Here is a 26,416-nt window from a genome sequence, read left to right as displayed (position 1 = left end):
TGCTTTACATGTATGGTGCGTAAGCAGCTAGACAGAAATGTCAAAAAATATTGGGGAGGGGTGTTGTTGATTAAAAATGGTGACAGAAAGAAACCATTCATGACAGTTTAACAAGTGGTAATTGGTTAGGCATATCGAAAAGCTTGAAACAATAGTTTTACACTTCAGGACTAAGATTTATAGATTAAATCGTTAATAATTATAAGATTAGTTGAACATTGGAGTGAGCTGCCCATAAAGAAAAATGAACCTAGTAGGTTTCCTTTAAAAATAGGGTACCCTACCTAAGCCACTTGTGATTTTAGTGGATGCTAGATGTCATTATTTTTCATAAAGGAAATTAGGCTTGGTCGTTCTCTGGATTATGGCAGAAATGTAAAAAAACAAAAAGCTCTGTGGTGTTGTGATAGAAATGTAATTAGTGGTTTATTTATTTGCAGTGAAAGAACCAGAGCCTGATAATTCAAAGAAAGCAAAGTAAGTTATTGATCTGAAATATAATTTGATGTGTTGCATGGTTTATTTTTTATTAATAGTGTGAAAAAAATTCTTCATGTGGGTGCAAAGTTCAAGACATTTTAAGAGTGTTTGCACGCTGTTGTAGAGAGTAGCGTAAGACGCCCCCTTTTAAACTCTTGACATACTTTTGCAAGGATGAATTTTGCTATAAAACCTGGCCAATTTTCACATTTTCTCAGGCTGTGTATAGAAATGGAAAGGCAGGAGCAAGAAAGCAGAGAATAAGATTTATACTGAGTTCTTAAAGATGCTTCACCTTGAATATTGGGTACCCCGTTCATCTTTAGATTACCTTCATAACTTCATTCGGTCCCTTTCACTCATTAAGCAAATGATCCTTTTCTCAAAATCATGTGGTAGTTACTAAACTTTGGCCCGCTTTTCATAGAAGTGGCATGAGAATGTTTCCAATTACATTGAATGTTCACTTCGATAAGCAAGTGACATTACCAAGGAGGCAGGCAGATGGGATTCTAAAGATGCCCAGTTGTTTCAACAAATGTGCATGTGTGGTAATGCTTTCTCTGTAGCCTGTACCCATTCTGTCACGGTTGGGATCCTCATGGTAGACCACTTACTCCAGCTTCCATTAGTCCCAACCAGCAGGGCCAGTGGTCTGGAATGATAGTACAACAGCATTTGAGGGACCAAAGCTTCTCCAGCCTTTGGTCTCCACTATAGACATTCAGCTTTCCCAAACTTTACTATAAGGAATACAAAGTGGTGGCATCTGTCTTGGCCAAGGTAGGTGGGCAATGGGACCTGTTGGATTACCAAGTGGAAGCAGAAAGCTTTACACACCCTTTTTATTGTCTAAACTTGTATCTACTGGATCAGTTCTGAATCAGATGTAGATGTTCTTCCCATTACTAGTTCATAACAGAACAGATTTTCTACAACCAGTCACAGCAGATTTATAAGTGCTTGGGATGTGTGGAGTGTTTGTTGTGGCTTTAGCAGTATATTAAAAGGACGTATTCCTTGTGATATACTGGCCTTGCAGTTTATGGTGCAATTAAAGGCAAATATGTTGGCAGGGCTGTGTTCAACAGAGTTAAACAGATGCATGGAGTTGGCATTTGAAAAACAATCAAGATTCTGCACCAGGAAATGCTAATTTTTGTGATGTCTGTAAATAATGCAGTTTGAAGATTTGCATGGCTTCTTATATTACACAATTCTGATTTAGCTAGCCATGGGAGGGACAAGGATAATAAAGACCCTCCCCCAACAGCTGAAAAACCAGGCTTTGTTCTGGCTTTTGAGAATTCAGTGGGTATTAACCACACATTGTGAAGTGCCTCTTGTCAGCCTTAGGTGCCAGAAGTTTGCTTTCTCTTAAAACCCTTTCACTTCTCTGAAATTTGCATCCCAGTGCAAGTACAGTTAGTGTAAACAAACAGAGTTGCTAAAAGTGCATGGAATCCTGCATGTTCAGGTTCTTGCATGCAGTGGGCTGCGATGCAAACCTCTTTCCTCTCTTATCTATCTCTTCTGTCACTTCTTTCCACAGGGAAAAGGTTCCCCTTCACATCATAGGTCCCAGATACACAAAATTACGTGACTGGCACCATGGCGTCTCAGCACGTGTCCTTAATGTCCAGTGACTTGCCAAGCTTTAAAAACAAAGCACGTGTCCCTTCCTTCTTCCTCTTTCTCTTCCACTTGCTTTGCAAATAAAGAAATGAAAACCATTAGCTTTGATTACATGAGAAATTCTAGCCTTTTCTATACTATTTTTTCTAACAGTTTCCTACTGATGTGTAAAGAATGAGATGAACATGTTCTGTTTTAAAATCAGTATCTAAATAGGCAGCCAGCACACAAGTGGCATATAGAATATTCTAAGTAGCTTAGGGAAGAACCTGGTTTTGTCTATTGCAGAGAAAGAATAGGCTGCAGTAGTTCTAACATGAAAAAGGGACAGTACATTAAGAAACCATTCTGCTAATTCTGTACAGCTTTGTTTGAATTTGGTGAAAACAGTTGTTAGTTTCCTTATATAGCTTCTTCAGAATCAGTAGTAGGTGCATTTTAGAGTGGGATGTAAATTTTTCAAATGCATTAAAGGGAAAAGAGGCCATTTTGGGGATTTTAGGAATGTTAGCATAATGCAACTCTGCTCAACTTGAGAGAAATGTCACTGTGCATACATGGTTTCTAAACTCTCCTCGGCTATAAACCTAGGAAAAATAACACTGGAACAGGGCCATGTATAACAACCAATGAAAATAGTATGAGGTAGTGAGTGTAGGTTTTATTTATTATGGGGTGGTTTTTTTCTTTGTCCTTAATAGCAGCTTTGATGGTGCGTATTACTCTGTAATATAATGTATTATAGCAAATACATACTGATTTAATTTATGCTTTGTGAAGCTTGAAGAGTATTTAATAAATGTTACCTTTAAGTTAATTTCTTCCCTCTTGCCTTATTCTTCAAGTCTTTTTGAACTCTGTGCATAGCACACATGTTGACAGTACTGGCAAAGACGGTCACTATATACCTGTAGTGTTTTTAGAAAAAAATATGTTTAAGCAAATTTCTTAGAGAAATGCCTGAATTTTGTTCCCTACACTCAGCTGAAGACATGGTGCAATTAAACGGTCATACTTTTACTGATAGCAAATCTGCAACTTGTAGACAACACAGAAGTGCAGGCAGTTCAACTCAAGCTAGATGGGATAAATGGCTAAGTGGCCAAACAAGTGGCCAAACACTTGGCTTGGGTCATGAACCAGCCAGTTGACTGAGCCCTTCCTAATCTGCTCCCAGCAGCACTGCAGGGGAAATGTAGACTTCTCCATTCTGACTAGCAAGCTATCAGCAGAGTATGTCCGTCTGGCACAAGGACCCCACTTCCTTGCAACTTCATCTTGAGCCAGCCAGGAGTGAGGTGCCATCCCTCACCTGGGCAGCTGCATTAAGGAGCTTGCAATTAATCAATCCTACCCATGATATTAGCCCACAAGCCACGACCAGTGCCAGTCAGCCAAATTGTAGCATTTGACATAGATGGAAAAGAAGAAGAAGGAAATAACAAAAGAGCCCTGCAAAAGAGTGAATTAGGGTGGGAGGAATGTTTTTACTGTATTTCTCTTTCCTCTTGGTTTTAATGTATCCGTGTGGGGTTTATTGTCTATTTGTTTGGTTGTAAGTCGCTTTGGATTGCCCTGGACAAGATAAAATAACTGACTGGCTGAATGAATGAATGAATGAATGAATATCCATCCCAACTGTAGGGAACATGAGTTGCTGCAGAGTTGAAGATGGGCAAAGAGGAGGAGGTGGAGGCACCTTTTACTACAATGTCAACTCTTCCTCTTCTTTGCTGCACTGTGTTCTAAGCATCATTGTCAATGTACTGTTTTCACACATGGTTTCCATTCCAGAGTTACATGGGAAGGGCAAAACCCGGTGAAGCCACATTTTCCTACTAGCTTTAAGCTCTGCTTATTTTTTTAAAAAGATACCTAATTAGGATCCTCCTTCAGGAAAAAAACATTTTTATTTATAATTACAAATAAAGCAAACAAAAGAAAGCCTTGAACCACTCCAGCTTCAAAAGTTTTCTTCTGCAGCATTTACTCTGTGGGGAATGTAAGTTCTCCAGAGTCAACTGCCTAACAATATTTTCAGCTCACTATTTGTTGACTTATCTCTAGGGCAAGTCAAACAGGAAATGGAGATTTGAGGTAACTGCTCACTTGTTTGACATTAACAGCCACGTGTGCAGAAAACTTGAAATATGCCAGGGCAAGCTGTTAAACTACTAAGATGTGTTTCTGCTTTTTTTTTGTTACATTATAGAATTTTTAAAAAACCAATAGTGTGCTATTTGTGATCAAATTCTATTTGACTCTTTCAAAACCAAAAGCTGTTTCAATTGGGGGGGGGGGACCTCAATCTCAGATTGGTTTGATTATTACTTCATCATTTTCAAATGAACTGAATTGTCACGTTTGTTGATGTAATAAAATGACACATCTCTGTTTAATGCATGTGCATTGCACCGTAGAGAGTAGTCTTCAGGAATGTTCAAAAACACCACTGTGCTGTGTATTCATTTAGCTGGTGAAGAGTCTGATTCAATGTAAACTCACTTTTGTTATGTGAATGTATTGTGGCTTTTATGTATTTTTTACAGTGAATTTTTTGGCACTAGAACGTTTTACCTTATTTTAGAGTTTTACAGATGTTATTGTCAAGAGTGTTTTCCCTCTGTTTTTGGGCCCATTTTGTAGATTGTATATTCATTATGACCTAATCATAGGTTTAATTTTCATAATAACTATCTCTTCAATAACCAGCTTGGTTCATAATCAAAAGAATGCCCTATAGCAGCTAAAGAAACTGAGTTATGAAGTCATTTTCCAGTTCAAATTTCACCTCTGTCATGAATTCACTGGGTGACTAGGCAGGCTGGTCTTTCTCATCCTCCTCTTCCCATTTGGTATATGGAGAGTAATAATCATAGAAATAAAGAGTTGGAAAGGACCCTGAGGGTTATCTAGTCCAACCCCTGCAACACACAAATCTCAACAAGATCACACAAGGCATCCAACCTCTGCTTAAAAACCACCAAGGAAGGAGTTCTCCATCTTCCGAGGGAGTCTGTCCCACTGTCAAACACGTCTTCCTATCAGAAACCTCTCCCTGATCTTTAGTGAGAATCTCCTTTCTTAAAACTTGAAGCTATTAGTTTGGGTTCATTCCTCCAAAGCAGAAGAAAACAAGCTTTATCCATCTTCCATGTGACAGCCCTTGAGATATTTAAAGATGGCTATCCTTTTTTCTCTCAGTTTCCAATTCCCTCAACCATTCCTCATAAGGCTTGGTTTCCAGACCCTTGATCACTTTGGCTGCCCTCCTCTGCATGTGTTCCAGCTTGTCAATATCCATCTTAAATTGTGGTGTCCAGAACTGAACACAGTGTTCCAGGTGTGGTCTAACCAAGACAGAATAATGACTAGGGCCACATCCACACCATGCACACAAAGCACACGCTTAATAAACTACATCTCCCAGGATTATTTGAGGGAAGTCATGACTGTTTAAAGCCGTATCATGTATGAAGTGAATCTAGCCTTACCCTTACAGGGTGATTGTAAGAAACATTTCTAGATAATGCATCTGAAGTCCTTTGAACACTTGAAAGTGTCATACAGATGTTATATATTACCATTATTTATTACTAGTCTAAAACAGTTCCAGGAGTCACTTCACATAGGGTTGATGTATGTCCTCTTTTTCCAGGGCACTTTCTCTTTTTCATGGGTAGAGTTGTCATAGCTATCCATAGTTAAAAGTAGAAGATGGCAAATGTGTCCCTTTTTCCCTTTAAAATATGGCAATCCTACTTCACCAATTCAGAGGGATGAAGGTGGAGCAAAGAGTAGTCATTTCTTATACAACTGGTTCTTCTACTTCTCAGTAATATTTGAATAACCAAAGGTGGAGGGTGTGGTGGTGCTCTGTTTCAAAGGTTACAGAGAAATGCTGGGAATTCTCTAAATGTAGAAAGCCACTGCAAGACACAATGGATGTGCAGAATCAATAGTCCCTTGGCAATATTATCCAAAGGATAACCATGTTAGTCTCTTGCAACAAAAACAAATTTATTGTTGCCTGAGCTTTCATGGATATAGCTTCACGCATCTGATGACATGGACTGGAGCCCACAAAAACCTATACATGATAAAGATGTCAAGGTGCTGAAACATTTGTTTTTAATGATAATAGGCACTGTTCACTACCAAGAGCAACATTTCTTGTTGAAGGCCTGTTGAAATGAACAGCTTTTGCTGAGAAAGTTAAAAGTGAATATTTTATAGTTTGTCACAAGCCACTATAAAAACAGTGTAAAAAAAAAAAGTATTCTTCTCTGGCAATTGCTCAATTAAATGTTGGCAATTAATCTCAATTACAACAGTGTTTTGGAGAGTTCTGGTGGCCCTCCTTATTTGCAGGGTTTGATACAGGTCAGAAGCACACATAGCACAAATCACTCTGAAGATCATGTTTACATTTATATTAATGCAGATAGGATTCATTGCTTTGACAATAGTTGTAACACGTTTTCTTTTTCTTTCTCCCCTTCCCCCTAAAGTTGTAAGTTGTTCTTTTCTGTAATTCCATTTCTTAGCTGCTCCCCCTTTTTGCTGCAACCCCTAGCACCTAAATACTGATCAATTCTTATTGTACGTGGATTTGTGTTGCATTTGACAGTGTGCAGTGCATCCAAATCTCACCCAAACTCCCCATGCTTCTATTTTGACTACTTTGAATGGCTGGAAAGCAGCTTAGATTGCTCCAAGCCCATAACTTTTGTCATCACTTTTGTGTAGTCCAAGAAAAACTTTTTTTTTCCTGGCACAAAGAGCATTCAACTTACCTGGATGCCTGACCCCCTTCTGCTAGAACACTTGAAAGTTCTTAATAACTACCAGATTCCATTTCATTCTCAGCTGTAATCCATTAGCTCTGTCTTTGAGCTACAAATATGGGTCTGATGCAGGGTTCCCCCCCTCCCCCGGTGAACGATGTGTCAATCAGTTTTACTGAAAAGATGGCATCTAGTAGAGATGTACAATTTCTGAGAAATTTTGAAGCTTTTGAAGGGGGGGCATTCCTCCCAGGTTTGCTTGTTTTTTAAAATAAAATTGGGGGGGGGGAGTTGAAAAAATGCAGTACTTTAAAAAAAGTATTCTTTATGCATCGAAAGTTGCTTGACCTAAAATGGATTATATGTACTTGTACCACATATCTCAGTCCCTTCTTTTCCCCTCCACCAAGACTCTTGTCTCTAACTTGTTTCCTTCTTTTCTTCAGTCTCTAATTGCCATTTTCCCTCCCCCCCCGACCTTATCTCTATTTACGGAGTTCAGTGGCCAGGGCTGTCTTTACCCGGGGGTGCAAGGGGTGCGGGGCACACAGGCACCGAATTCTGGGGTGCACCAGGCTCCCGCCGCTGAAGCCACCTAAACTCTTAACTACAGTATCTACCTGTTATGAAATAATAAATAATTTTGCTCAAGCCAGAAAAACAGAATACATATATATCTAGGTATTACCGAAATACATACCTACTGTTTCACTAAAGGACTTTCAGCTTTGTGTGCTCATTTACCAAAGACACGCCACACCAGCGGCGGTGCTTGTCATTCACAACAGCAGCATTTGTCAGACTCAATGACGGCGCTTGTCATTCTCAATGGCGCCTTGCCTGCAAAATTAACTCTTACATCATAATAAAAGTTAATTTGGTGGCTAAACTAAATTTGGGGGCGCTAAGTGGATCTTTGCACCCCAGCGGTGCATAAGCTAAAAACTGCGCTGTCAGTGGCAACAGCACACAAATCTTTATTCCCCCCCAGCAATTCACATCTGGATGCTTGTTAGTAAGCGGTGTAGATGGCTGGCTGTAGCAGACCGGGGTTGGGGTTGGGTGGAGGGGAGACAACTGCACTGAACAGAATCAAGGCAAAGGGGGAACAGATGTACTGATGCAGGCATTTTCCTATCTACACTCCCATTATCATCCCAGTATCCCTTTTGAGCTGGCACCCACAGCACATTTAGCAAAGAAAAAAAGTAAAAAAAGTGAGAGAGATAGTTGGATTGAGACTTACATCCTGCTTTAGAAACTTTGAAATGGGTGGTACAGTATAGAGATCATTAAATTACACCACACTGATCTCAGTGGAACTAAAGTGTGGCTAACAGAGTGATCCATATTGCTTGCTGCTGCAACCAAGGCTCTACAAAACATGGAGCTCACAACAGATCTGTAGCCCACTGATTCATGGCAGCTGCAGTGGAAAGTGAGGCTGGTAGATAAATCTGAGCTCCGTGGCAATTTTAGGTAGTAATTTGGCCCATGGTAGACCTGATGCTGTCAAGTGCTGGCTGTGGGAGCACTTCAGGAACCCAGGCCAGCTAAGCCTTGCCTTCAGAACACCCCTTTTGGGTGCTTTCTGCTGGACTGTGCTGGCAATAATACTGCCAGTGAACCACCTTTCAGAGAGCAGAAAGGGGCATCTCTTCCAGCAGGAGGCCAGCTGAGCTGGCTGAAGTGAGTGGAGGTAACTCTATACTCAATCCAAACCCCCCTCAGCCGAGCAAAAGAGGGGTTTGGATTGCAGCCTTGCTTAGTCTAGGTTCAGTGCAAATTAGTAGCTCAGAATTTATCTTTGTGTCCTATGGCTAAAGCAATCCTCTTGCCCTCTGTTATCAAAATTATTGAACTGGTTACTGAAATTCTGAACACTCACACTGACATCTCCTAGAGGTTTAGCAACTCTGTTTTATGGAATGTTAAGCTAGATATTATATAGCCTCAAAACGTGTGACTGGTTACATAAATTGTGTGTTCTCTGTTACTATTATGAATAAAGCATATCTACAGAACTAACTAATGGATTGGAAACCCAGCATTCCCATACAGTAGCTACCCAGACCTGCGAAATACCTGATGTGTCAGAACAACCACCGTTGCCAGCTCAAAGGTCTGTTTCTCTGTCCTTGTTCCATCCATTCATGGTTCACTGACATGACTAAACTTTATTGTGGAAAACCGTTTTGCACCACACATGAATGCACATGACACTTGAAGAAGTCATTATTATTCTCAAGTAGTTCATCAGACTTGCACTAAATTTGATAATTAAGCAAGCATTATCCTTGTCACAATTGTCACTGCTTAATGGCACTGCTTTATTACTGGACCAGTGGATTCTCACTCCCTATTTTGGAAAATGATGGACCCAATATACTCACTCCCCATGAATGGTACTGGACACAGCCAGCACTCCTGTGTGTTATGTGCATGGGAAGATTTTAATTGCGAGGGAAGCATTATTGTGAAATATTTTTTTTTTGCACAGGGCAGTGCACACAGCAAAAAGCAGGGTGCTGTGGCAAACTGGATTGCTCTTATTCATTAATTTTAAGAAAAACAACAACTTAAGAGCTAATAGTGCGAATGAGATATTGAAGCTGTATATGTGTATTCCATTGGCCAAAATAAAAGTTATTTCTGTATTGGACTATGATTTGTTCTGAATGCCCTTGCCATTTTTACTGAAATTTCCATTATTCAGTTTCAAGTGTGTTTTCAAGGCATGCAAAACATACTCAGCTTTTAGGATCTTGCTATCACTATTACGAAACAAACTTGAAAATTCTCACCAAGGTCTGAATTGCATTGTGAATTCAGCTTTGACTGTTCCAAATAAGTTCTAGAAAATCTAGAAAATGCTACAACCTTCTGCTTTGGCAGTGGCTACCTGTCAGTGCCAAACGCTTGTAGACTTGCTGTCACCCCAAAGGAGTAATAGTTTTGTGCACAAATGCCATCTGTCAAATCATACTTAGATGTAGAATTTAACATTTTCTTCATAAACTTGACTTATTCTCTGATTTTGGGGGCGGAATTGAAACAAACTCCTATCTATCAGGGGAGAAGCAACTTCAAGTACTTCTGTGGTAACAGATCCAGCTCTTATCACTATTTCTTCAACCAATCTTCCTGGTCCTAATCTTTCTACTACATCTCACAAGAGGTAAATACTTGCTGTTCTTTACTGGATTATTGGTTTTGAAAGTTCTTCCTTTGCCTTATTTACTTCCTGTTTATGGGAACGTGAGTTATCCCAATTGAATAACACCTTCACATCCATGAGTGGTGAACCCTTCTTATCCAGGGGGCAGGGGGGGAGAGAGACATTCCCTTGACAGAAAACTTTTAAGGGCTGTACGTTGGTGGTGGATAAGGCCAGAGACAAAAAGTGAATGGGGCAGTAGGTGCAAATCCTACCTTGGAATATTAGGCAGCATTCCAGCCACGCAAAATTTCAGACTTACCCCCACCGCCTAGCTCTTTTCTTTCCAGACAACCATTACCACAGTTCAAGGGCACATTCCAGCTCAGGCATGAATTGCAGCCAATAAGGGGTATGGCTTGGGGGAGTGTGCTGGCTGTGTAGAGTCCCAGCTTAGTTAGACAGGGCTGAGGTTCCCCACCTCAGACATAGCTAATCCCAGAAACTGCCAGCACAAATAACAACAGAAACTGTGTATCCTTATTGAAGTCTATGAATTAGACTTCTGGTCAATCGTGTGTACCTCTCAAATTCCACCTTGGGTCTCCAGTTGTTTTTGGACTACAACTCCCTCATCATCCCTAGCTAGTAAAGTCAGGGATGATGGGAACTGTAGTCCAAAAGCAGCTGGAGACCCAAGCTTGGAAAACACTGATCTAGCTCAGCATTTTGTCTTCTTTGTCGACAGACAGATATTTGCGGATCCTACATGAGCAGAAATTGGTTGGAGATAGCCATGCCTGTAAAGTTTGTCAAATTAAGCCAACTCCAGATACATTTGTGCAATTGTTGGGGGTGGGGTGGGGTGGATACTAAGAGAACTTCTGGTGTTAGAAACTTTGTCATTTTCTTCTTCAGAGAACTTTTTTTCAACAATCCGTTGGAGGCCTTGCCCAAGTGTGCACCATATCCACCTGCTACTGTTCATATTTTAAGTGATAGCAGCCAAGTAGCCATTGTGTCCAAAACGGCATCAACCTACACTAGGTAGTTTCATACTGATTTATTACATTCTGTTCAAAGCATATCATAAATTATTTTTAAAAACTGTTTATCACTTATTCTCTGAAGCGCGCAAAATGCCTGTCAAACTTTGGTGAAGAACAGTGAATGTTAGGTTTCCTAAATTTTCTCTCTGCCTGCCTGCCTCTTCTCCCTCTCTCTTCAACTTTCTCCACGGTCCAACTTCCTTACTTCTGAGACCTATCCTACAGCTCTGCGCTACCTCAGGTAGTTGCTCTGCCCTAGCTTCTGCCAACCTAGCAGTTCGAAAGCATACCAGTGCAAGTAGATAAATAGGCACCGCTGCAGCGGGAAGGTAAATGGCATTTCCATATGCTCTGGCTTCAGTTATGATATTCCATTGCTCCAGAAGCGGTTTAGTCATGCTGGCCACATGACCTGGAAAGATGTCTGTGGACAAATGCCAGCTCCCTCGGCCTGAAGCGAGATGAGCACTGCACCCCAAAGTCGCCTTTGACTGGACCTAACTGTCCAGGGGTCATTTACCTCTACCGCTACCTCTACCTCAAGTGACAGTCTGTATCCAGAATGAGTGAGAAGGGGGAGGTGAGGTATTTCATTCTGCTCAGACATTCAATGTGATCAAGAGATGGAAGTTCAAAATGTCTTTTACGTATGGTCCACTTTTGCTGGGGGCAACAACAAATGTCTTTGAAGCTCAACCAAAAGCAAATGCTACTTGCTTTCATATCACAGCATTTGTGTTTTCTCCATCACTTCCTGAAAAATTCAAACAAGTCACAAACTATTCTGAATTGGTTCTGGTCTAGAATGTAACTGATAGCAGTGCAAATGCTTGCATTTGGCTAGTCTGAGAACATGCAATGCCCTGAGAACAGATAGTTCAAATGTTCCTACAGTAGATATTCTGTTGTCCACAAGATGGCAGCAGGGCTCAGTAACAGCAGAAACCACAGATTTTCTGATCAATAGTTCCCATGAGCATCAACATAAAAAGCAAATCTCTGCTTGCAGTGGTATTTCGTTAAACACCCAAGTTAAAACAGCTTCTGTACACATACCTAATCTTCAGTGATCCTGCCATCTCTCCCATCAGCATGTATAAGCATTTTCGTTGTAAGCTGGCTAGAGGTTTTCTTACACTCAAACAGTATATAAATTTTGTCAAATGGATATAAGGGGACATGTTCTGTATGACTGTTGAAATTTGCGTTGCATGTACTCCAGACATATGCAGTCTGGTTGGTATAACACTGGAAATGCTGGCGCACAGGCTTTCTTAAAATCCTACACTGACTGATCTTTCTGAGTTGTGTCAAGTGACCCTGACTCAGTATAATTTTTAGTTCTCCCTTCTGACCACCATCCAAGTTCTGTGTTAAGTATGGTAACATTCAAGTTCAGGGAATGAAATTGGGCGTATAATTTTTGTCAGTTACGAGCTGGAGGAGTGCCATCTCCGGGGAAGGAAACCATGACTGCCTTCGCATTCTCGTTATCCAAAGTTGACTTGAGTTATCCAAAGAAGGAGGGGGGGGAATTGGACATTTGGCAAATATAAACACCGGATATTTGTATACCACAGGTCTTTTGAACAGATGTAGTTCATTAAAAACAAAAAAACAAAACCCCTATTGAGCACCATAACTGTTGGTTACGCTTTTTATTAGGTAACATTTAAATAAATAAGTATGGTATTTGTGTTTAATGTATCATAATTCTTGTTGAATTAAGGTCAAGTAGGATAAAAACTGGTTCTCCAGAGCTTGCCCCAGCTGCTGCAAGGTTGGGTGCAAATGAAGCTGATAATAAAAGGAGCCTACCCCTGACTAGCACAGTGGCAACTCAGACATTTGAGACACTTATGTCTCCAATTGCTCCAGAGGAATCTACTTTGACAGTCCAGACTGGGAAATCTGCATTGGTGCCCCCTCTTCCTGGCAGGTATTGGAATCCTAGAATTTTGAAGACCAAATTACTTCCTGTGCCTTTTTTTTAAGGGAAATAAGGCTCCCTGTATTTATTTTGTGTGTGTGTGTGCAAAAGCATGACAAGGGGGAGGTTTTGCTTTTATCCATAAAATTTAAACTGTAAAAGTAAATTCTTTTCTTTCTGAAATGCCAAGAATCCATTGCAGAAAAGTTTGTCCAACAAAAACAGAACAATAAAAAAAGTAAATATGGACGGAGTGACATTTTCAATAACAGTAAGTCTTTGGCCAGGTAAACTGGCCACAAGGGAATTATTAGAAGCTTAACCCTAAGCAATAACAGCAATGCTGCCACACCTCTACTGATTGTTCTGGGGAATCTAGTAACTTTGAATATATATATATATATATATATATATATATATATATATATATATTGCTTCTGAATACTAATGTTGCTCAAAATAATCTCATACATTCCCCCCACCCCCGGTTGCTGTTTTTATGAGGGGTCAGCTAATTTTATTTTAACATCTGAAGTGAGTTATTCATTACAAAATTCAAGCTCTGTGTCCCAATGACCTGAAACCAAATCCTCCATGCTTAAATTCATGGAAGACGATCAGAGACGATCATGCATCAAATCATCTTTACAATTGCCTTATAAAAGCCACCATGCTGATTTGAAGCTTTAAATGAATTATGTAGATACATCTTAAGAAGATCAAAAGGAAGGTCTCAACCTGATACAATGTTTAAGCTTGCTTAAGCCTATTGAAACCAACCCTTCAGCAACCCCATTGAAATCAGTGGGGGCAAGCATGCCACATTCTGTGTTGGATTTAGATTCAGATCCTCTATTGATGACAGAAACTGCTCCAGGCTCAATAACATTATTAGGGAAGAAGAAGTGGAAAATGCATAAATTCAGTCAGCCAGGCCTTGCTGACTTTTCCATACTGGGTTAATAGTGCAGGCTGAACTTCATTTTTGAATGGCTATGATTCCAGTAACTGCATATCAATCAAAGATGCACTTAAATATTGGGAGAGCTATGCTATTGACTAGTCCACCATGTTCAGTACTGTCCTCCTGGTTGGTCAGGAGACTCAAAGTCTTTCTCCAGCCCGAACATCACAGTGACTGATGCCTCAGAGACATCAGCACACTTCAGTATCAGCAGAGTGTTAGCAGTCAGCGTGACAGACTCAGTAGCACAGCAATATTGTCCAAACTACTTTATTTACATATAATACACTTGGAGCATTCTGACTCAGCTCCTTCCTCATCAGCATCAAACAGCAAAAAGAGAAAGAACACAGGACAATAATTCTACATCACGGAAACACAGTAATACAAACATCCTGTCTCCGTCACTTCCTACTATGTGGGATGAAAACATACACCGTCATGTGACAAAACAATCCCATGACTGCAACATGGGGCAAGAATCCTAACATATACACACACATACAATGCTGCATTATTGCTATTAGATTAGTCCAGGCAGTCTGTAAGGAGAATGTGAAGGCAACAGTTTTCCTGTTTTGTCTCGATCAAAATATGAGAGCCATCACCACTGCATGGGTTGAATATGGTCAAACTCCCATTACAGAGCCAACTTTAAAAGTCTCTGAAGCAGTTATGAAAATTTCATTAATGAAATTGTACGCTAGGTGGCTTAAATGTCTTCCCCCCCAAAAAAAAATCATAGAATCATAGAGTTGAAAGGGACCCCAAGGGTAATCTAACCCAATCTCCTTAAACGCAGGAATCAACACATGGTCCCCCATCCAATGTGCTAGCGGTTTTGTTGCTGCTTTGCTAGGAATGAGCTTTGAAATTACTTCTATAAATGTGTCTTGTATATTTTATTTCTCATTTCCTTTTTCTCTATCCTTTCGCTTCCTTGCTTTCTCTCCATTGAACTGAAGCTTCTACCCTATGAAAGAGCCACTGGAAAATCCACTGGGAAGTAATGTAACGTTTGCTCCCATCCCCTCTACTTTACTTCCAAAGGTGGAATCGTCACAAGTTAAGAGTGCCGCTGCTGCTGTGTCTGCTGCAGTTGCTGTACGGAGGTCTGGAATATCTTTGTATCTCGTGGAGGGTGGGAGGTGCAATATGTTCATTTGCAAGTGGTGAAATTCAGTGGTACTAACTTAACAGAGCTGGTTCAGACATGATGCTAAAACATTTTGCTTTAGTATTCTTTCTCTGAGGTAGCTGCAAAGATCGTTTCAGAAAGTTCTACTTACGTTTTTAAAATACTGCCATTTGCCATGTTGTCTGAACATGGATAAACTGGCTGGTTAATGAAAAGAAGCCAAATTCAGATGACAATGTTCAACTACTGTTAATCTAAAACAAGTGGAAGCTGCTATCACCATCATGGCTGCTCAGTAAGAAACCAGAGGGTCAAGGCTCTGTTTGTTTTGCTTTAGTACATAGTTGTGTGAATTCAACCAGTGTACTAGCATTTTACAATACACTCAAGATTCAGGGACATAGTATGGGATATTATTTGTCTTTTGAAACCCCACATCATTTCCCCAACTGAGCGAAATAATTACTTGAACATGCACCAGAGGGAGGGAATATATTCTTTAGTAATATAACTCCTTTCAAATATACACAGCAGAAGCTGAAAAGGCATGAATTGTAAGTTAGCTCTGCTCATTTCTTGAACACATCACACAAACCAAAATTCAGTCTTTTACCTTGGGGTTTTATAATGGATGCCGAATCCAGGATGTGTCACTCTAATTATTTAAATGAACCCATACAAGGTGGGTTTGGATGCACTTAGCAGTTTCTGTTCATTACTTTTGAACAACTATCCAGCCCAGCCTTCTAATTTTGATATAGTGATGTGTCCAAAACTTGGAATTATCTGGTTCAACATAGAATTTTGCATGCCTCATAATTCTCAAGCAGCAATGTTATTTCCCTCAAAAAGAAATATTTGCAATGAACGGAGAAGCATATGGGAAGAGGGTTTTTTGTTTTGTTTTTGGCTTGCTATAAGTTGAAGCTGTCACGAAAATACAGGATAGAAGGATAACTAGTAGAGCTTAGTAAAGCCTTTGCAGATGCTATTATTGGCTGCTGGGATTAGAAAGCTTCTCAGAGCCTGGTGAGTCAAATTTTGGAGGCTGCACATCTTTCCTTTTCTCAAAGGCTCAGGAGCATTGTATATTACAACCAGAATCATGAGTCAGTTTAAAATTATTGGGGGACAGGGGCGGTGTTAAGGGGTGACAAAGGGCCCCTGAAGCCTGGGTCTCCTGCCCCTTTCCCCCTACTTATAGGCTGATGAGGCCTCTGTCCCAAGCCCCTAAGTACTTTTCAACACCCCTGTTGGGGGTGCTGTGAATAGAGGGAGCATTGCCTTAGAGTTGGCGAGTCATTTCTGAATTGCACTGGATAGTTCACGTCTCACAACTGTAGCATGTCTAGTTAATCTTCTACTTTGCGAGTAAACCAGCTGCCAAAGTAAATTCTCTTTAAATGCTTACCAGACTCTCTGATCACAGTACCTATCGTACACTGTTGGATGCCCTTCTCATTACTCCTATTATCAAACCACCAACTCTGGAAAGTACAAGACCATCAAGACAATCAGCAAGTGCTTTCGAGATGCAAAGAAACTGGAGACCGTAAGAGTGTGCGACAGGAATGGTTTTGCACTCCTTTGACTTCTTATCTTCTAACTTGTTAATGGACTGTCATGAATTAATTCACACTTACGTAAACCACTCATGTAGTACTTAGCCCCAGCAATGGAGGTCTTGCAGTTTATTTTCACTAGTACTGATCAGTCACTATTAGCAAAATATCCATTGCAACCTAATAGAATGGGACAGGGAATCTTGCTGCACGGGGGGAAGTTTTGCTTTGTGTGTGTGTGTGTGTGGAGGTGAGGGGGCACAGAGCTGTTAATCACTAAAAAGCTGTCATCATAAATTGTGCAGGTTGGTGGTGGCCCTCCAACTTGTCTTGAATTTGTGATGTGCTGCATAGCACCGAACCTTTTCCCTTAATTTAAAAGAGGTGTGACCTTTTTGTTAACTGCAAGGTGGGAAAATGTTACCAGAGTGGAATCAATAGTTTTGAATGAGGTACTGGCAACAGCTCTATCAGTGAAGAAGCCACATTATTGTATTATTGGAACAGAGAGTCTCTCTTCCTCAGATATTCACTGACTTAATCTTATGAGGCTGTTACTGTCGGTAAATGGGGAGCAAATAAATGGTTTTATACACATTTGACAGCTACTCCATAAAATGTTTCATGTTTCCTTGTGGGGTGGGACATTTTGTTCTGTGTCATACTTCCTGACCACAACTATGGTAACATTAGACCTAACTTTCCTTGGACGCTTTATTTAACCTACAAACCAGACGTCTGTGTTTTGATGGTTTAGATGCAACTAGCTCATTTATTGTGTCTAGCAAACTAGTTTCCTCTAGCTTGGCACACACGGACTATTTCACTATTAACGTGCCTCAGGAGCAGGCATAATTCTGAATATCCCAAGTCACAGTATACAAAGGATTTTGTTTTGTTGTATTCATAAATTCCTTAAGAGCAGTGAATGTCTGTTATGTATTCCACAGCCAGATAAGTGTCTCCCCCCTCCCCGTTTTTTTGATGCACAACTTTTTTTTGGTACTTCATAAAACTTTGTCCTTGTCCCTCCCCAAATCTGGGTTGTTATGCCAGTTCTAGGCCAGTTTTATAATATATGAAAGTACTACCATATGTCTTTCACAATAGTGAGGTGCAGAAAAAGGTTGGAAAGAGGGAACGTTTTCAAAAATCGTAGGCATATGAGAAAATATTATGAAACTACAGGAGTATAGGGTTTCACGTTTCAGCAGCACAGTCAGTTGAAAGCAGTCAGTCTTCAAAGGCTTGTTCTATCATTAAATAACAGGAGTTGTTTTTGTGCTAGTGTAGCTGCATATGTGCTTCCATACATAATGTGCTTCCATACAATTGACCGCTGCCATATACTCTAGTCATGTGTCGGTTGCCTGTGGAATATCTTTGAATTGACACATCCAGTGCAGAAACACAGGGGCATGACATGAAAAGTTTCTTCACTTCCTGCACCTCTGAAAACGGGAAGAGTGGTTGGAATGGACGTACCCTTTAGACTAGGACACGAGTGGGGAAATGTGGCCCTGTCAATTGCTTTATTTACCACCACAATTTGGCTACCACTGCCTGTATGTAGATGCAATGCTAACTCTCTGCAAACTGATTTGCTAATTAGGAGCCGGACTCAGAAATGTGGTTTTTCTTCCTCTTCAGAGTGTGTACTGGGGGAAGGGCGGCTGGAGTCTAACTTGGGAGAGGAGGGCAGTGGTCTGTGAGGACCTGTACCAGCCAGGAGGCAAGAATCAGAGGCGCAGGGGAAGCTTCAGAGCTGGAGAAGAGGAAGCAGAGGCAGGCCAGACAAGTGAAGGGCCAGGTGCTTGCCCACCCTCTTTTGCACCACTCTCTCCCAGAACCAAGAAAGAAGTGAAGTGGGAAGAGCAGAAGCAGCTTTCTTGCAGATGTAGTCTCCGACTAGGTGTTCACAGCCCGTTGGGGAAAGGTACATAAACTGGTGGAGGGGGAGTGGTCACCAGTTGCTGCACCTGTTCCACAGAGCAAGGACCTGGGAATAACTCCTTAAGCACTAGATTGGTGTGTGTAGGTCTCCAGAAGTGACTGTGTTATCTTTGACAATAAAGAGTTCATTCTCTGCTGTGTGCATTCTTTGGATGGGGAGCGCCTTTGACAAACATGATCAATCAAATTTTTTTTTATAAACTTGAATTGAAACCATAGATTAAAATGGAACTGGAAACTATGATTATGGGTGAACTCTGGTTTCTGTTGGTGCACATTTAACAAAGGAAGGGAGGAGAATTTGCTTGGAGAGGGAAGGGGAAAAGCATGTGCTCCCTGGGCTCCAATTTGAAAATTTTGTAGGGACTACAATCTAGTTGCAAAAGTCCATTGGTCATGTAATGAAAGAAGGCAGAGAGAACTTTGTGCACATCTGTCCTAGGGATGCATTTCCCTGGGAACTCAGAAGTCCAAGGGTAGATATCTAGGATTTTGCTGCAGTAGCAGCCCAAACACAGGTAGGTGGCATTGTAAAACATGCAAGTATAATTCGCTCTGTTACTTGTACCAGGCAAGTGGCTGCCTTGGCTGCCTTTTAAATTGTGAATTTCCAAACTCCCTCTATTAGCACATAATTGACACCTTTCTAGGATTGTAACACTAATGATTTAGTGTTATGGAGGAAACCATGGTGTGTTTTGAGGAAACAAATTATGCTGCTTCTGAAAAAGTTGCTTGATGCAACTTGGATTCCCACTTCTCACACCTTTATTGCGTGTGCCCTTTTTAACAGAATCCAAGGCAAAAAAACTTGAATAGCATTACCCTATTTGTTCTTTTTTACCTCTTTGTGAGCCTGGCAGTTCCTCCTTTTTCCTTATAAACCATTGGAAACACTGTTACTTTTAGCAACATAAACATTTACCCTTGTAATTTACAGCGGAAAGTTTTTTTTAAAGAGCAGAATAGGATTATGGGGTGGAAAGTAAGAATTTCTTCTCCCTTTGTGTCTCCTGTGACCTTGGCACCAAGCATTTTTTTTTATGTTGCCATCGTGCAGGCATTTTTCCTCCAAACATTTCTGTTATGCCTGCAAACATTATGAAATGGCAGGTTTATTTTTACATCTGTTGATCTCTGTTTAACATTCCAGAAACCGCAAATTAGAGTTCAATACCTCCCTCCTTTTACTGGTGATAAAAAGGTGGAACTATTTTAAATACTTTGTGCATTTCTCTTTGTTTTTAAAAAGAGATGCCTGAAACATAGCAAAAAGTTGATTTTCATTAGAAGCTAGCTAGAAGCTAATCCTTAAATCAGAGACACGACTAAGGCTGCAGTCCTAAAGCAAAGGTAGTTAAACAGTTGTTTATTATTGTTTTATATATATAGAGAGAGAGAGAGAGAGAGAGAGAGAGGGAGTATCTTTATAACAAAAGTCGAAAGGGAAGCTTGATTGGCAGTGGGGAAATAGAATGCTGGGTGGAGCTAGAGGGAAGTGACTTGTACAGAACATTAGAAAAACGACGGTTAATTATGGTTGGGTAACATGAGGGCTAGCATTAGGAGAATATGGGGCAAACAGATATAAATATGAATATAGTTGTACCTTGGATCCCAAACGCCTTGGCTCCCAAACAAATCAGAGTGTTCCGATTTTTGAATGATTTTCGGAAGCTGAATGTCCAGCATGGCTTCTGCGGCTTCCAGTTGGCTGCAGGAACCTCTTGCAGCCAATCAGAAGCTGCGCTTTGGTTTCCAAACGTTTTGGAAGTCGAGCGGACTTCTGGAATGGATTCCGTTTGACTGCCAAGGTACGACTATTTGTAAAAAGGAGTGGGAATAGTTGCTGGAGAGACAGTATGTTAAGTCAGAATGCTAGAGTTATAAGAATGCCTGCATCTAATAACTGTTTGCTCTGGTTCTTATGTTCACTGATTAGACATCTGTGCCACAAAGGGGAGTCTCCTTTTAGAAGGAGAGTCTTGCTGCTCTCTAAATCAGTAGGTAGTGGAAGAAGACACCTTAGGGAAAGCCAGGACTCAGTAGAATAGCTTAAAGGATTGATCTATAGTTACAACCAAGCAACAGGTTCTAGAAAGAGTCCTGCTCAAATTGTGTTTCCCTATCTTCATAAGTGAGGCAGGTGGTTATGGAATATGATCTTTGTTGTGGTGGTGGCCTGACTTTGGAATGCTCTCCTGCAAGGGTCATCTATTTGCACTTTTCAAGTTTCCCTCATGAAACATTGATGCAAAGTTTGTCTGAGCCCTTACACAGTATGGCTGACTCTCTCCTTTAATCTCCCTTCCCCCAATATTTTGCTTTAACTGTTAAGTCTTCCTTCATATTCCCTTTGTCAAATGATATACCATATAAGCACAGTCTCTATCAGCCTGCATTGCAGTTTCCATGGACAGATTGGCAACAGTGGGCAAAAATGTCAAATTTTAGGGAGTATTCGGAAGCAGAATAAAACCAAACACCCCCCCAGGGGGGTTGCTGTCAGGTAGAGGTGAACCACGCTTGATATAATGAGAATAAAATTTGACATTTAATGTAGAAAACAAAACTTGAAGGATTGAAGAGCACTTATTTCTGGAATTAACAGCACTATGGCCAGTGCTTAGGGATCTGTATGGGCAAGCTGTCTCACTAGTGGGGGATTTTTAACCAGGAATGTTTGCCTGCTACTCTCTTCTTCAATGCAAAATGATAGTAGTGGCTCTGAACTGTAGGCTTCCCTATCTAAAGAATCCAGCAGGTGTCTGGCCTTTCTGACCTCTGAAGTCTGCCCTGGGAATGACCAGCCCACTGTTTTGCTTAACTTTCTGAAGCACTTTTGTACATTAGCTTCTTGCTCATGTACCAAGTTGCAATCTAGGCAGACAATGGTGCAAATTTGCCCATGTTGAAGTTCATTCCTTTTCACAAAAGAGCACCCTAACCTGTACTACATGATGTGTAACTTTTAAATTTCTTGCACCAAAGGGAGTTCCTGGATTGCAGCAGTTCTCTGTCTTGTCCCCATAAAAGCCCGAGAGAGTTCATTGTTCTTCAAGAATACGGCAGTAAATTAGGTAGATGAGGAGGAGGGGAAAAAATCTTTAAAAATTATATGTAGAGATCTACTTTACAGAATTAATTCTAGCTTGGGGAAATGCAATACATAGGTTAGGCAAGTGCTTTGCATACTTCAGCTCTTCTGTATCTCATTAACTTTTACTTAAGTGGCTCTATTGCTCTAATTCATTCTTCATTAGTCACTGTCGCTAATTTAGCTTTTTACTAAATTTAATTAATTCTATTTTCTGCATGTTCAAATTATATTTCCAGCTGCAATGCTCTTAACAGTTAGTGAGTTTGATTTGATCTCTGGAGGACTTGAAGCAGGTTTCTAAATCTTGAAGCTGAAAGCAAAATATCCTCATATGTAACCTCAGAAGTCAGACATGGGAAGTATTGATTTCAGGCAAACTGTCAGCATAGATCTCTGCTGTGAATTGAAATGAGATGAGAAAATCATACCCTTACACACCTTTCCCCCTCCTCAAAGTGATTCACAGATCTCTCACAGAAGGCTATTGACTGGTCTTCTGTCAATGATACCACACTGGTCTGGACCACCTAATTTACCATTCTTAATACCCCCTACTGGGTGATTCACTGAGGATGCAATAGAGGCAGAGAGAGATGCTTTTTTCACAGCCATCAGTGCCATCCAGTTGGAATGGCTATGCACTCGTGTCTCTATTTGATCAGATTCACACCAGAACGTGTGCCACCTACTGTAGACAGTGTCTGGCCTCCTTTATCTTCTGAAGCTTTGCGGTAAACCAAGCAGCCTCCCAAACTTTCCATGGCGAGAGAGGGGGTTTAGGAACAGTCATGTCAATGACCCTTTCCATCCACTATTCCACAGTGAAACCAGGGCGTTGACATGTGGGGCGTGAGTCCCTTTTGTCTTTCCTGCTTTAGGGAAGCACTTCATCATTTCAGGCACTTTTTCTCCCAATCTGTCTCTGGTATTGGAAGTGAGCTGAGAGAAAAGTACCTGAAGTGACAGATCTCAGGGAGGCGAAGTGTCGAGAGGTGAGCTACTCTCACTTGCATGCCTCTTTGAATTCCCTCCATTTCAATGCACAAACAGGACAGACACATGAACAACAAATATGGCTGCTCCATCGTATCTGGTTTCGCCCTTTTGGTGGCAAAGAGAAAGTAAGCGAATCTGAGGGGTGGAAGATGGGGAAGGGGCAGCAGGAATAGGAGGACCGAGGGGAAAGGGGGCAGAGCTCTCACAGCAATGAAGTCTCCCTTCCCACCTCAAAAATTTCCCTGATCTTTTACTAGCTCTTTTGATAAAAGGAGTGTTGGTCGTTTCAGCCTAAAACTGAAACTTAATTAGAACTAACCTATCATACGTAAAAAAAACTGAAAATCACATGGCAATGCATTAAATAACATGTTCTAGCCTGCCTGCCTTATGTCTTTTAAAAGAAGGACATGGAAAGCTGCCTTATACTGAGTCGGACTCATCCATCTATTTTTGTCTTGGGGTGGGGATTCTTTTGTCCTCTAGGTTTTGCTGAACTACAACTCTCAGTCCCAGCCAGCATGGCCAATGGTCAAGGCTGATGGGAGTCAACACTATCCAGAGGCCAAGTAACTGGCAGAATCTCTTTTCTTGCAGATGTTGGGGATTGAACCTGAAACCTTCTTCATGCATGGCACATGGTCTCTCCCCCCCCCCCCCGATTCTTAAATGCAATTTGAAAGGCTTTCTTAAAGCTACAGATCAGGGAAATTGTATCACTTAAAAGAACTTAAAAGTCCTTTACTACTTTTAATGGTAAAAGATGCATTCCTCTGAGGGAAGTACCCAGTTGCCAGGGGGGCTCATTCTTGAGCTTTTTGCTGGCTGTGTTAAATGAACTTGACAGATGAGCAACTCTGCGTTAGTGTTTCTTAATATTAATGTGGGATTTTCTTCCCTCAAAACACTGTCCCATTAATCAGTCTGACTGATACACAGAATTATGCCAGAAAGCCGATTGCTATGGAAATTAGCGCTTTTTAAGTCGTCGTGCTGCATATTGACAGCATTTCCATGATTACTTGAACGTGATGTAAAGATTACCACTGGGAGGAAGCCCAGAGGGAGTGCAGCAGCAGAAGAGAAAAATGTTTTCTGATGTGATGAAGTAAATCTTACAAAAACAGTTCCAACAGTTATTGGTGTGTGAGACCTGCCGCAAATGTTGACAGAGAGCCTCCTCCTAAGCTCAGTAGGCATTGGAGTGAGCCATAAATCAAAAGTTTCATGAAAAGGCCACTCTCCACCAAGGCTGCAGCCTTTCCTTCCATTAAAATACCCATAGATTGTTGCATTGCAGCTGTATGGCTTTATTATTTACTGTTATCATTCACCCTACATATAGCGTTCCATTCTGTGCTCATTTAATGTGTGTGTAATAACTAGTGTGGTATTGTGAGTGAAATGTCTAGGACCAAGGGGAGTCGTTTTCAAATCCCCATTGCATCACAAAGTTCACTGGGTGATCTTGGGCCAGTCGCTATCTCTTTGCCTAGCCTAGTATGACTCACAGGTTAAAATGAAAGAGGAAGAACCATGCACTCAGACCCTAGATGCTCCTTGGAGAAAAGATGGAATATAATTGTAATAGTAAGTAGCAGCAAAAAAATAATAGACTTAAAGCATCTGCTAGTTTCACTTGCCTACTGGAATGACTTCAAAATGAAAGCCTTGGGTGCATTTGACCAGTGTTTTGATAACAAAAACACTGACTTTTCAATAGTGACATAAGCCACAGTGCAACCTGGAATAAGCTTCTTATTTCCAGAGGTGTAAGCTTATCTTTTAAAAGTATTTTTCCTGATTTGTTTGTTCATTTGTCTTGGGCATTTCAGAAACACTATACCTTAGCATTATGTACCAATTGTGTAACTGATCTCAGCATTTTGCTATTTCAGCGTGTGCTTGGGTTTCAAAACATTGAAAATGAGAGCTGTCATGTTCCCTGAGTCCGAATTGTCATAAGACAAATACATTGCTGTGTGTGTTGGATATAATGAAAGATAAATATTTTGGAACAGAGTTTTGTAATTTCAGATAAAAATTATCCTTCATATTTATGTAAATCAAGAGCACATTCATCTAACTTCATCTACCCTTGTTTTGTGAATGCTCTAAACTAAGGGATAATATTTTGTTTCCAAATAGTGATTCCCTGGAGCAAACACAGTTTACTGCTTACACTGCTGCCACAGTAAGGAGCATGCCTGAAACTCCAGAGAACGGCACACGTGGACCAGTTCCTGCCAATCCAGCATCTGTGCCAGCTGTCAAGCCAACAGGACCTCAGTATGCAGTCAAAACCTCAGGCTGGCAATCTTCTAATCCGCCAGGTACATTTATCAACTACTATTTGCTCAGTTAAAAATGCAAAAGGTGTATATGGAAAAGGTAAAATGATGAGGATAATTCCTGTTTGTAAATTCGAGGTTTTAGTTGCCTTACTTTGCTAGTGTATTAAAGGATATAATAAGAGTAGGGATGCAGGTGGCCCTGTGGTCTAAACCACTGAGCTTCTTGGGCTTGCTGATCAGAAGGTCAGCGGTTCGAATCCCCTTGACAGGGTGAGCTCCTGTCGCTCTGTCCCAGCTCCTGCAGTTTGAAAACACGCCAGTGCGAGTAGCAGTTTGAAAACACGTCAGTGCGAGTAGATAAATAGGTACCACTGCGGCGGGAAGGTAAATAGCATTTCCATGTGCTCTGGTTTTCATCACTGTGTTCCGTTGCGCCAGAAGTGGTTTAGTCATGCTGGCCAAGTGACCCGGAAAGCCGTCTGTGGACAAATGCTGGCTCCCTTGGCCTGAAAGCGAGATGAGCGCCACAACCCCATAGTCGCCTTTGACTGGACTTAACTGTCCAGGGGTCCTTTTTTATAATAAGAGTATGTGGCATCATTTATACAATACATACAAAAAAGGCCACCCTTCTCAAGTATATCAGTAATTATTAATTATTTATATGATGCATTTATACAGCCAGTTCTGTGGAGAATAAATGTTTCCACTCCTATATTTTTTCCTGCAGGAAACTTCTACTTTGACAATAACACAGAAAACATTTTTAAAAATACAGTTCTCAAGGTACATAGGTCTGTGGTGCCATATTGAAAAGGGAGTGGACGTAACTGTCCTGTGTGGATGTGCCTTATGGCTTAATTAACAAATCTGTACCCTTATAGGCTCTTAAACACCCCAAATTTACTGAGGGTTGCTATCTAAAATGGGCCACTTATTTCTTTCATAAGTTTTTTACACTGCTTGATTGTTTTTTAAAAATGCCTTGAAGCTGTTTACAACAAGATAAAACAGTAAAATTGAGAAAAATTCAGAACTATACTTTAAACATACAAAAGCTAACAAACTAAAGCATTTTAAAATTACCTCAGCTTTCTAAGCATCTGGGTAAAAAGGCAAAGGTAAAGGGACCCCTGACCATTAGGTCCAGTCATGACTGACTCTGGGGTTGTGGCACTCATCTCGCTTTATTGGCCAGGGGAGCCAGCGTACAGCTTCCGGGTCATGTGGCCAGCATGACTAAGTCGCTTCTGGTGAACCAGAGCAGCTCACGGAACTGCTGTTTGCCTTCCCACTGGAGCGGTACCTATTTATCTACTTGCACTTTGATGTGCTTTCGAATTGCTAGGTTGGCAGGAGCAGGGACTGAGC

The 26,416-nt window shown here is 40.9% G+C and overlaps 1 protein-coding gene across 9 annotated transcripts in view; it reads left to right on the top strand.

The window, feature by feature from the left end:
- Window positions 1-26,416, top strand: part of PDLIM5 (PDZ and LIM domain 5) — a 127,396-nt gene that overhangs the window by 78,203 nt on the left and 22,777 nt on the right. For 5 of the 9 annotated variants that reach the window (XM_053404041.1, XM_053404039.1, XM_053404042.1 and 2 more), the window contains 8 exons: window positions 441-477; window positions 8,914-9,024; window positions 9,976-10,080; window positions 10,978-11,106; window positions 12,838-13,047; window positions 14,968-15,114; window positions 16,555-16,692; window positions 24,900-25,084. In XM_053404041.1, coding sequence (XP_053260016.1) covers window positions 441-477; window positions 8,914-9,024; window positions 9,976-10,080; window positions 10,978-11,106; window positions 12,838-13,047; window positions 14,968-15,114; window positions 16,555-16,692; window positions 24,900-25,084 — 1,062 coding nt within the window. Of the gene's footprint in view, window positions 1-440; window positions 478-2,032; window positions 2,915-8,913; window positions 9,025-9,975; window positions 10,081-10,977; window positions 11,107-12,837; window positions 13,048-14,967; window positions 15,115-16,554; window positions 16,693-24,899; window positions 25,085-26,416 lie in introns of those variants that run through there. The other 4 variants (XM_053404045.1, XM_053404046.1, XM_053404043.1 and 1 more) reach the window with 3 other exon arrangements.

Source organism: Podarcis raffonei, chromosome 9, assembly GCF_027172205.1.
Source record: "Podarcis raffonei isolate rPodRaf1 chromosome 9, rPodRaf1.pri, whole genome shotgun sequence".
NCBI lineage: Eukaryota > Metazoa > Chordata > Lepidosauria > Squamata > Lacertidae > Podarcis > Podarcis raffonei.
The sequence above is the reverse complement of the archived record's forward strand: the minus strand, read 5'-3'. Positions and strand labels throughout refer to the sequence as shown.